General features: G+C 37.9%; 1 protein-coding gene across 1 annotated transcript in view; it reads left to right on the top strand.

Annotated features, from left to right (window-relative positions):
* INO80 (INO80 complex ATPase subunit) overlaps window positions 1–11,830 on the top strand; it is a 134,087-nt gene that overhangs the window by 59,598 nt on the left and 62,659 nt on the right. Inside the window, exons 15-23 of the mRNA XM_049613385.1 lie at window positions 535–594; window positions 1,019–1,161; window positions 2,919–3,003; window positions 4,015–4,132; window positions 5,307–5,392; window positions 8,599–8,766; window positions 8,985–9,118; window positions 10,396–10,463; window positions 11,160–11,253. Coding sequence (XP_049469342.1) covers window positions 535–594; window positions 1,019–1,161; window positions 2,919–3,003; window positions 4,015–4,132; window positions 5,307–5,392; window positions 8,599–8,766; window positions 8,985–9,118; window positions 10,396–10,463; window positions 11,160–11,253 — 956 coding nt within the window. The remainder of the gene's footprint in view (window positions 1–534; window positions 595–1,018; window positions 1,162–2,918; window positions 3,004–4,014; window positions 4,133–5,306; window positions 5,393–8,598; window positions 8,767–8,984; window positions 9,119–10,395; window positions 10,464–11,159; window positions 11,254–11,830) is intronic.

Genomic DNA, 11,830 nt, shown 5'->3' with positions numbered 1-11,830 from the left:
TAGGCTCTTTCCATAATTTGGCTATTGTTGAGAGTGCTGCTATAAACATTGGGGTACAAGTGCCCCTATGCCTCAGTACTCCTGTATCCCTTGGGTAAATTCCTAGCAGTGCTACTGCTGGGTCATAGTGTAGGTCTATTTTTAATTTTTTGAGGAACCTCCACACTGTTTTCCAGAATGGCTGCACCAATTTGCATTCCCACCAACAGTGCAAGAGGGTTCCCGTTTCTCCACATCCTCTCCAGCATCTATAGTCTCCTGATTTGTTCATTTTGGCCACTCTGACTGGCGTGAGGTGATATCTGCTTTAGGTTCTTTTTAAATCATCTGGGAGCACCCGGCTGGCTCATTCAGAAGAATATAAGACTCTTGATCTTAGTGTCGTGAGTTTGAGCTCAACATTTGGTGTAGAGAAAACTTAATAAACTTTAAAAAGTAAAAATAAAAAAAAAAAAAACATTCTGAATTAACATTTGTGCCGATACTTTTAAGATTATAAGTAGGAAATAATCTGTATAATGGTCCTTTTTCCAGGTGCTACCATACTGGGGAAATCCTCATGATAGAAAAGTTATCAGGAGGTTCTGGAGTCAGGTAACTTTCAGCTTATTATATATATACATACATGCGCCCGTATATACATACATATGCAATCGTTTCTGCAATTGATCTGAAGAATTTCCTGTGTGTAAAATCTTACATATATTTCTAGGCACTAAGCCAGTGTACTTTTTTATCTTCTACAACACTTTTCCCATTATATAGACCATTAGCTGGACTTGCAGTCTAGGATTAAGTAAGAACTCTTTAGTAAGCTGAAGACTAATTTTAACATGATCTGTAATTAAGGTGAGTACTTAAAAAAGTTATGGTTTCATTTACTGCACATCTACCATGTAGGAGAAGCACGTCTTTAGGACTGTTTTGAACTTTTTAATCTTAAAAATTAGTGTCCATTTCTCATTATCTTATGAATTATTAGGTATCTATTTTCATTCTTCCCTTCTTATATTTACAGAAGACCCTCTACACTCAGGATGCCCCCTTCCATGTGGTAATTACTAGCTACCAGCTGGTGGTGCAGGATGTAAAGTATTTCCAGCGGGTCAAGTGGCAGTACATGGTATTGGATGAGGCTCAAGCACTCAAGAGTAGTTCCAGGTAACATGATTAATAGAAACCAAATTCTATAGACTGAGGCCGTACAAATGTGGTACAAATATGTGGTAGAGACATATGATATATACACACGAACAGATGAATAAAGGACGGAGAGGTTTCAGAACATGGCATGATATGGTCTCTGCATAAGCCATGTATCTGACCAGAAGGCATTTTTCATGGGATGCAAATATTAATGTTTAGAATACAACGATTTCTCTTCTATTTCTCTATTTAATAATTATTATATCTTAAGTCTTTGTTCTTAAGGAACTTTTTTTTTTTTAACGTTTATTTATTTTTGAGACAGAGAGAGACAAAGCATGAATGGGGGAGGGTCAGAGAGAGGGAGACACAGAATCTGAAACAGGCTCCAGGTTCTGAGCTGTCAGCACAGAGCCCGACGTGGGGCTCGAACTCACGGACCGCGAGATCATGACCTGAGCCGAAGTCGGCCGCTTAACCGACTGAGCCACCCAGGCGCCCCCGGAACTTTTTTTTTAAGTTTATTAATTTATTTTGAGAGAGAAGGAAAGCATGAGTTAGGGAGGGGCAGAGAGAGAATAAGAGAGAAAGAATCCCAAGCAGGCTTTGCACTATCAGCACAGAGCCCATTGAGGGGCTCAAACCCATGAACAGTGAGATCATTACCTGAGCTGAAGTTGGACACTTAACTGACTGAGCCACCCAGGTGCCTCTTCAAAGGAACTTTTTTTGGGAGAAGTCTTGTCTGCCCTTTGATTCAGGGATTATTTTAGACAGGAGGTCTTAGTAGGAAGTAGAATATTTTATTTTGTAGACTGTAGGTTCTGTATGTTTTATGCAGGTTGTCCTAGTCCCTGGATGGTTATTAGAGCCACAAGAATCTTTTTCTTGGAAGTTACGTGTTTAAAACATTGTAGGGGTACCTGGGTTTCTCAGTTTGCTAAGCATCAGGTCATAATCTTACAGCTCGTGAGTTCGAGCCCTGCGTTGGGCTCTGTGCTGACAGCTCACAGCCTGGAGCCTGCTTCAGATTCTGTGTCTCTCTCTCTCTGCCCCTCCCCCGCTTCCCCCCCCCCCCCAAAATAAACATTAAAAATTTTATTTAAATAATAAAAAAAAATACTCTAATACCTTCAACATCAAAAACTGAATAGTAAGTCAGTGCTTGACTTTAAAGCGGTATTACATGTTGCATTTCATGCATTCTTACTAACTCTTGGTGAGCCCATAAGGCTTTCTTAGAAATCCATGTTAACTGACAGGATGGTACTTTCCATTCTCTCATGGGCATTACTTCATATTATACTCTTTTGAAGTAGGATGTGCTTACAGCCAGGAGTGGTAGACTCATTTTGCATTTTCTTCTCACACCTTTCCCCTTTCTCCATTGATCTCTCTAAACTGACACTGTAAGTGCACAGATTAATAATTATAAAGCTTTTTACTATAGATGAGTACCTTATAAGTAAATGGCTTGTGTCAGCAAACTGACCAAAGATAGTAGAGCACTTTGTCAAGCCAGAAAGGATCCTACCCTGCCTATTTGAGGGCTATTTTTCCTAAACCCTAATACCATGTTTTCAGTATTCAGGAGTTATTTCCTGTCCTCAGTTTTGTTGAATAATATTGTATAGTATTGTCTAAGGTTGAGTGCTTGATTATTCTGGATGTTCACTAATTTTTTGGAAAGCATTTTTAGAAATACAGGGTCTCTGTAGGGTGAAGAAAGATTTACCGCTCACTTGGAATTTGTAATTCACTTTATTGGACAGTGTTCGTTGGAAGATCCTCTTGCAGTTCCAGTGTCGGAATCGGCTTTTGCTAACTGGGACCCCAATTCAGAACACCATGGCAGAGGTAGGCATTAGTAGAAGCTTCAGTTTTATTTCTGCAATAAACAGAATGGTTCTAAGCACAGAATAGAATTCTTTTCCATGCCCACCTGGAGTGTTACTGCTCTGTACAAATTATAATCCCCACATAAAAGGAAGAATTTGTTGCTTCCCTAAGTGGGGTTTTTTTGGCATCATTCCTATTTTCTAATTCTCTGGCAGAGGCAGATAATTTATTCTTCTGTAATTATGGAATAAATAATGAACATATTAGGAATGTAGCCCATCTAATGTAGAGATGTTTTTATGATAGAATATTTGAAAAGCTAATATTCTTTGGCACTGAGAGGCACTAAAATTCCTTATTTAGAAAAGGTATATTGATTATATAGTACAGGGGTTAGAAAACTTTTTGTAAAGAGCCAGATAGTAAATATTTTAAACTTTACAGGCCATATAGTTGCTGTTGCAGCTACTTAACCTTGCCATTATAATGTGAAAACAGCCATGGATGATACAGAAATGAATAGGTATGGCTATGTCCCATTAAAACTGTTTATAAAAATAGTTGGCAGGAAAAAAATGTGGTTGGCACAGCCTTGGAACCATAGGCCATTATTTACTGACCCCTGATTAAGAGTTATTTTAAGCAAGTTATGCTACCTCAGATTGTGTTCAGTTGTGAAGTAGATTTTTTAAATACATGAGACTATTTAAAACTTTCCCACTACAAGATCTGAGCAGTACTTGCACTTTTAGACTTTTAGTGTGAAATTAATTGAAAAATCTCATTTTGCTATAGCATCCTATAGAATTAGGGTTGATTGATGAGGCATGTGCATACATATGCCTTCTTTCTTGCCCACTGACTCACACTTAACACCTGCACCTAGACACACACACACACACACACACACACACACACACACACACACACACACCCCTACCTGCAGATTTCACTCTGTCCAAACCCTCATTACATCTTCACCGTCATTTTGTTGTCCTACAGTTAATTTCACTTTTCTTTTGTTTCCAGCTCTGGGCCCTGCTACATTTCATTATGCCAACATTATTTGATTCACATGAGGAATTTAATGAGTGGTTTTCCAAGGACATTGAGAGCCACGCGGAAAACAAATCTGCCATTGATGAGAGTGAGTGCTTTTATGAACTTTCTTTCTATCAGTGTAGGCAACCACATAATTGAATGTTTTTTTCTATGCAAAAAATTTTTCTTTCAGTATTCATAGAAGAATCTGGGGAAAAGTTTTTTCTCTTATAAGTTAATTATGTGCTTTGTTCATGTTTAAAAGAGCCAAAAGGACTTATACAGGTGAGGCTGCTGTCCTATTGACTATTTAATCAAGGTAGAACAGGCAGAGTTCATAAAATACCACATTTTGGCTTACAGAATCCTCGGTTTCCATATAGATTCTGAAAAATTCATATCGGAATTATATTCTTTATGAAATGGGGTAAGGCTTTTATCTTGTAATAAAAACAGAGGCGTCATTTTTGTTATTTTCTATGTTAGGATTTGTTTCTACTGTTAACATTTTAAACCTTATCTATCGATACTTTTAACCTTGTCGAATAATACCTTTTTTTTTTTTAAATTTTTTTTTTTTCAACGTTTTTTATTTATTTTTGGGACAGAGAGAGACAGAGCATGAACGGGGGAGGGGCAGAGAGAGAGGGAGACACAGAATCGGAAACAGGCTCCAGGCTCCGAGCCATCAGCCCAGAGCCCGACGTGGGGCTCGAACTCACGGACCGCGAGATCGTGACCTGGCTGAAGTCAGACGCCCAACCGACTGCGCCACCCAGGCGCCCCTCGAATAATACCTTTTAAGAGAGTTATGAGGTGTTTATTACATAGATATGAACTGAAATCTACCAAGTATAGAGAAGTCCTAAAGTAATCTCTTACACTACTACTTGATAATTTGCTGACATGCTTTGAAAAAGTCATTTTGGGGAAACACTAGGAGTCCCAGATAGCTTCCATTTGACCTATACAAGAACTCTGTTACTCATGAAATGATCCTAAAACACTCTAAAGGTGAATTCTAGTAAAAATAAAGTATTCCTTGTTGGTCTGAGTAAATGGTAGAAAAATGCATTTGCCCCAATGACTATAGGCAGATGCTGTGAAAATTCAGACTCCTAGGTTTCCCACTTAGGGAAAAGATTAAGTCTCAGTCTCCTTTCAGAGTTTCTTTAAGCTAAAAGGTGTAGGAACAGTTTAGTGAGATATGATTGCGGTATTTCTTTTGTTTCTGTTAAATCCATATAATGTATTTGTCTGGTGGCCTCCTGCCATTTCAGATCAGCTCTCTCGCTTACACATGATCTTGAAGCCATTTATGCTGAGGAGAATCAAGAAAGATGTGGAAAATGAATTGTCTGACAAGGTAAGAAAAGAAGACTTCATTAGTTTAAGCTTTGACAGGCAACCACCTTAGAGTTCCGGACCAAAAAAAAAAAATTCCTTGGTAAATGTTTAGTTGAAGGTAATTAATTTGATTAAGAGAAAACCTTTACACTTGAATGGATCAAGGAATACTTAAAATGAGTCCCACAGCCAAAGCAGGTAATAACTTTTTCTTCTTTTTGTTTCATCTTTTATCGTGGTGAATTTGAAGCATTATAAAAGTAGAAAAAATAGTATAATGAACCTCTGTAACCACCATACAGCTTCAACAATGATCAACTCATTGCCATTCCCACCTATCTAGATTATTCTGAAACAAGTCCCCCATTTCTTTTATTTCGTTTCAAATATTTTCATATGTGTGTCCAAAAAATTAGTCTTTTTAAAAAACATAACCATATATTATCACCTTTGCTGAAAAAGATAATTATTCCATTATAGTATCACATATCCAGTCATTCCTCAGATATCCCCATTTGTCTTTGTGTATGTGTTTCTCTCCCTCCTTCTCCCTCCAACATCTGCTCCCTGCCTCCCACTTTCTCTGGTAAAGAATTAAAGATTTTTGGAATAAGAATCCAAGCAAGGCCCACGCATAGCATTTGGGTGATAGGTGTCTTAAGTAACTTTTAATCCCTCCCTACTTTTTTCCTTTATTGAACTAACTGAGTAACTTATCCTGTAGAATTTTCCACATACAGGATTTTGCTAATTGCATCATTGTGTTGTTGTCTAACATGTTCTGTGGTCTCCTGTATTTCTGCAACCTGAGAGATTTAGAAGTTTCATGTGCTTCAGGTTGTAACATTTTTTCTCATACTAAGCTAACAGTTTTGATTTACTGGGGCACCTGGCTGGCTTACGGTTTAGTCAGTGGAGCATGCGACTCTTGATCTTGCGGTTGTGAGTTTGAGCCCCACGTTGGGTGTAGAGATTACTTAAAAAATTAAATATTAAATTAAAAAAACCCTTATTTTGGTTTATATCTTTTTTTGAATCCTTACCAGACTTGTGGGTTGTGTGTGTGTGTGTGTGTGTGTGTTTAATCTCCTGTGAATTCTTCCCATATTCTCCTTTGTTTTCTTCTCCCAGTTTCCAGTCCATCAGAGTTTTTCCCCATCTTTTATAGATTCCACCTATTCTCATAATTCTACTCTTTATCTACAAGGCATCTTCCAAGGTTCTTGATAACATCAGGTGATTCTCTGTCATTGCCAGAAGTTTGGATTATTTTGAAATTAGTAATGCTCTTTGGAAGATTTTGTGGGGGGTGTACACCTTTATTATTATTATTATTTTAAGTTTATTTACTTATTTTGCGAGAGTGCAAGCAAGGGAGAGAAAGAGAATCCTAAGCAGGCTTTTCACCGTTAGTGCAGAGCCCAGTGTGTGGCTTGAACTCACGAACCGTGAGATTATGACCTGAGCTGAAATCAAGAATCGGACGCTTAAGCAGCTGAGCCACCCAGGTGCCTGGGGATGTACACTTTTAAAGACAAGTGTATCTTTGTACCTTTGTTTTATTTATTTTTAATAATTCTTGATGTTTGTTTTGTGAAACTGGCTGATTTTAACTAAATAGCAGTGTTGCACAGGTATACCTTATGGAAGGAAAATACTTTTTAAAACAGTGAATCCTTTTATGTATCAGAAAAGGCCTAAAAAACTTATAGCAGTGTCATAGTTTCTGTTATTTGGTGGTGAGTGGGGAGATGATCAGAAGATGTAGTATGGTTCTTAACCACTGTGAATAGTGTTTTTCTCAAAATTTCTAAAATATCAGTATTGTTTCTAATCTGTTTTTAGATATTATATTCTTTTATTAAACTCTTAGTGCCTGCTAGCCACTGGTACATAAAGATGTAGTCTCCAGGTTCCATTCAGATTTCCAGGGGAGATGAATACATAACTAAGTAATATTATGTCTTAAGAGGAACAATGATTGTCTATGTGAAGTATAATGGGAACACAGATAAGGGAGTAGTTCTGTTAGGGAAAGTTAGAGAAGGCATCAGAATACAGATGACATGTGAGCTAGGTCTGAAATAATGAATTGGCATTTACTAGGAAAATATGGTGAGAAGGAGGGTGCTAGGCCACAGGAGCAATGTGAACAGAGGTAGAACAACATTCAAATATGCAGCATGTTTAGCAGACATTATTCAGAGCAGTGTTGCTAAGATATATAGGAAGACATGGTGATGAGACTGGGACAGGAGGGTTAAGAGTATGGGAGACCTTCTCTGCCTAGTGGCCACTGGAGAATTTTTAATATTTTCATATAGGCAGTAATGTACATTGAAGGATATCCAGCAGTTGGAATTACCTTACAAGATTCGTATGGAAAGTTTCTTAGAACCAGTAAAGACTGTAGGCAGGAAGATTAGATATGATGAGATTATGCAGTAAGACATTGGGAATGGTCAGATTGGGGGATTTGAGGTTAATTTCCTGTTGGAGTTGAGGGACTTTGGAAATGACAGAACATGAGCATGAGAGAGAGAAAAATCAGAGCTGATTAAAGTTTCTTTTTGGGCAGCTAAGTGAATGATAATGCTGCTAATCAGTTTAATAAATTATGGTAAAGATTTTTTTTCCTGCCCCCTCTGAGTGGTACTATTATAGTAGGTAGTTGAAAATATGGGGCTGAAGGGGCGCCTGGGTGGCTCAGTCGGTTAAGTGTCCGACTTCGGCTCAGGTCATGACCTCGCGGTTTGTGAGTTCAAGCCCCGCGTCAGGCTCTGTGCTGACCGCTCAGAACCTGGAGCCTGTTTCAGATTCTGTGTCTCCCTCTCTCTCTGACCCTCCCCCGTTCATGCTCTGTCTGTCTCTGTCTCAAAAATAAATAAACATTAAAGAAAATTAAAAAAAAAAAAAGAAAATATGGGGCTGGGGATGTTTGGAAATATGTTTTTGCAAGTCACTGCAGTGGTCAGAGTTGGTGCTATTTGGAAATGGAAGAGATTGCCCAGGGGCAACATGTAGAGTGAGTGACAGGGAAAAGCGTCAAAGAAAGAATATTTTTCTGGATAATTAGCCACATGACAGGCTCATAGATACTGAGTTTATAGAGGTATGTATATTATCTTTTCAGCCATAATCTGGCTTGTATGTGTTTTCAACTTTATGCTGATACTGAATTTTCTTACAGTTTTTCAATATATATATGTCCTTATTGATTTTCAGATTGAGATTCTAATGTATTGCCAACTAACCAGCCGACAAAAGCTGCTATATCAGGCACTCAAGAACAAAATTTCCATTGAAGACTTATTGCAGTCTTCTATGGGCTCTACCCAGCAAGCACAGACCACCACCAGCAGCCTCATGAATCTGGTCATGCAGTTTAGGAAGGTAAGATTTTAGGTCAGCTGCCTTGGAGTTGTCTTCATTAACTCATTTCAAGAAAAAGGCTCTAACTTTGATGCCAAATAAACAAAGCCTGTTAAAAAGAGATGAAATGAGAAAGCATATATTCATAAAGGTAAACATTCAGGCTTTGGGATTCCCCATGATTCCTAGAGTGATGTGTGTTCATGACAGTGGTGTCTTATCACTTCCCTTCCTCTTAGGTGTGTAATCACCCAGAGTTATTTGAACGACAAGAAACTTGGTCTCCATTTCATATTTCCCTAAAGCCATACCAGATTTCAAAGTTTATCTACCGTCATGGACAGATCAGGGTTTTCAACCATTCACGAGACAGGTGAGCAAAAATACTAATATTAAGGGTGCTTAAGGGTGTTTTTGTAAGTTGGGGTTTTGTGGCTTAGTGCTTTTGGGGTTTTACTGGAGAGCGTTTGAGTTCCCCAACAATGAGGTATTTAAGCAAAGGGTGGACAGCTATTTATTGATGGATACTATGATAGTAATCTGTACAATATCAAGGGTTTAACTGGTTGACCTAACGTCTCTAGATGCTTCCAGATGCCTTTCTGAATGTGGAACGTGTGTGTGTGTGTGTGTGTGTGTGTGTGTGTGTGTGTGTGTGTGAGAATATGTACTTGAACCAAGAGAGGTCACCAAAGTTCTCTGCCTCAGTACTGAGATTATTTTGTGTGTTTTATTTTACACTTGGTGTGGGAGAACTGATTGGATTTCAGATTAATCTAATTTACCTTCCTCCCAGAATCAGCAATGACAAATTTGGTAAAGGTGAAGTGGTTGTTAATATAATATGCCAGTTCTATTCAGAAAATACTTGCATGGGTCAGTTCCACACCTGTGAGTGAGAGTAGCCTTAGCTTCTGGATTTTCTAACAAGCTCCCCCCAATGGATGCTTAAGCATACCCACATTTAAGAAGCATGGTTTTAGAAAGTTCATTCTGTAGAAGAACAATATAAGCAGCATTATCAAAATAATTATCAACAGTATTTAGTCTAATGAAACTGAAGTTGAGGCACATTTCTTGGGTTTAATTTTTTTTTAATGTTTGTTTATTTTTGAGAGAGTGTGAGTGAGGAGGGTCACAAGGGAGGGAGACAGAGGATCTGAAATGGGCTCTGCGCTGACAGCAGCTATTCCAATGCAGGGCTCGAATTCACAAACTCCCAAACCACAAGGTCATGACCTGAGGCGAAGTTGGACGCTTAACTGACTGAATCACCCAGGCACCCCATCTTGGGTTTAGAATTCTTTGTGTTAACTCCAGGCTTTTTATTCAACTAGATAGGTGGGGAGAAACGGGAAACATACCAGAGCTGTAGCACTGTTTTGTGTAGTATGTGGTAACTTACAGCTTTGAATTGTGATTCCCTGAAATAAAATGAGACGACTTTGAACTTGTATTATCTTTTTATATGAATATTAATTACTTAGTACTTTCTGACATTTATGCCATGATTTCTGTCTGGTAATATGGCAACAAGCCTCTTAAAAGTAGAAGCAGTTTCAAATCTAAAAGATTCTCTTTAGTTTTGAACCTCTAGTTAACTTCCCAGTATTTATATTGAGTTTGGATTCATTTTATTTTACTTCACAGATGGTTAAGGGTTCTTCTTTCTCCATTTGCACCAGACTATATCCAACAGTCTCTCTTTCACAGAAAAGGTGGGTATTTTGATATTTGGGCAGGAAAATATACCAGGGATTTGCCAGAATGCTCTTTGTTTTGCTGAGTGACTGATTTGCATCTAGTAATGGTTTTGCCTGCTTGCTGGGTCTGTATTTATGAAGTCTTGATAAACTTTAAGTAAATTAGTTGTCTTCATCTGTAGATGCTATGATTTGTGGCTATAACAGGAAGCAATAAAAAATTACTACATTGACCTGCCACCTTTATTTTTTACCTGCCTCTTAAAGAGTTTCTTAAACCCTTGAAACTTGACAGAGACAATGCAGGACTATCATTAATGTGACTTAGTTCCTTCCTGCTTAGTCTAAGGGAAAGGAGCAGCTCAGCTTTGAGCATTATCTAGAGTATTAAGGCAAAGGTTCAGAATCTTCAGCTCTGTACTTATCTTTCTCCTGCCATGATAAAAAGAGAAAAGCAATTAGACAAGCTACCAAAAAGCCCAAAGGTAGCCAGTGAGCCAGCTCCATTCTGCCCCATTGTATGCCATATCTCATAGGTCTGCCTCTCCCACTTGTGATTGTAATACAAAAATATGATGCTGTGACTTACATCGTAGTGGCTGAGACAAAACCTTTGGATATCTTTTCGTTCTTAAATAAAAACTCAGCAGTTCAGTAGGCTTTAGTTGACTTGCTCGCTGTTGGGTTTAACTTTGTCCTTTGATATTCCAGGTGTTAATGAAGAAAGCTGTTTCTCCTTCCTTCGCTTTATTGATGTATCGCCAGCAGAAATGGCAAATCTTATGCTTCAGGGACTTTTGGCCAGGTGAGAAGTTTGCTTAATTTGATGACAGAGCAGTTGGGGATAAATAGGGAGAGAGGTTGGACTGTGAAATTAAACACTTAATATTATATCATCTTAACGAGCCTTTTTTTTTCTTGTTAAGGGTAAAAATTGTTATAAGGGAGTTCTGATTTTCTTTGGTCATTTAATAATTGCATGATACTTCATAATATACCTTAAATAAAAATTATTTAGGCTTCCCCCTCCCCCAAATGCTACCAGAAGGTCTTTAGGTCGTCTTAATTTCTAGTTAGTTTAGTATGTTGTATTTGCTTCCACAGGGCAAATAATGGCCATTGAGTCCTTTAGTTAGTAGTGATTGCAGCATAGCCTACCTTAAGTCTTCTGGGAAATTTAGTTCTATGTTTTTTTCCTCTGGGATAATGGCTTTCACTTAATGTTATTATTTTGTATTTACATAATAAATAGTGACCTTGTTAGAAAAGGCTATTTCCCTGATATGAGGATGTTTTTATAATAGAATTTTTGTGATAAAGTTAAATATTCTTTAATTTTTTTTTTTCAACGTTTTTTATTTATTTTTGGGACAGAGAGAGAC

Source organism: Panthera uncia (assembly GCF_023721935.1).
Source record: "Panthera uncia isolate 11264 chromosome B3 unlocalized genomic scaffold, Puncia_PCG_1.0 HiC_scaffold_1, whole genome shotgun sequence".
Lineage (NCBI taxonomy): Eukaryota > Metazoa > Chordata > Mammalia > Carnivora > Felidae > Panthera > Panthera uncia.
The sequence above is the reverse complement of the archived record's forward strand: the minus strand, read 5'-3'. Positions and strand labels throughout refer to the sequence as shown.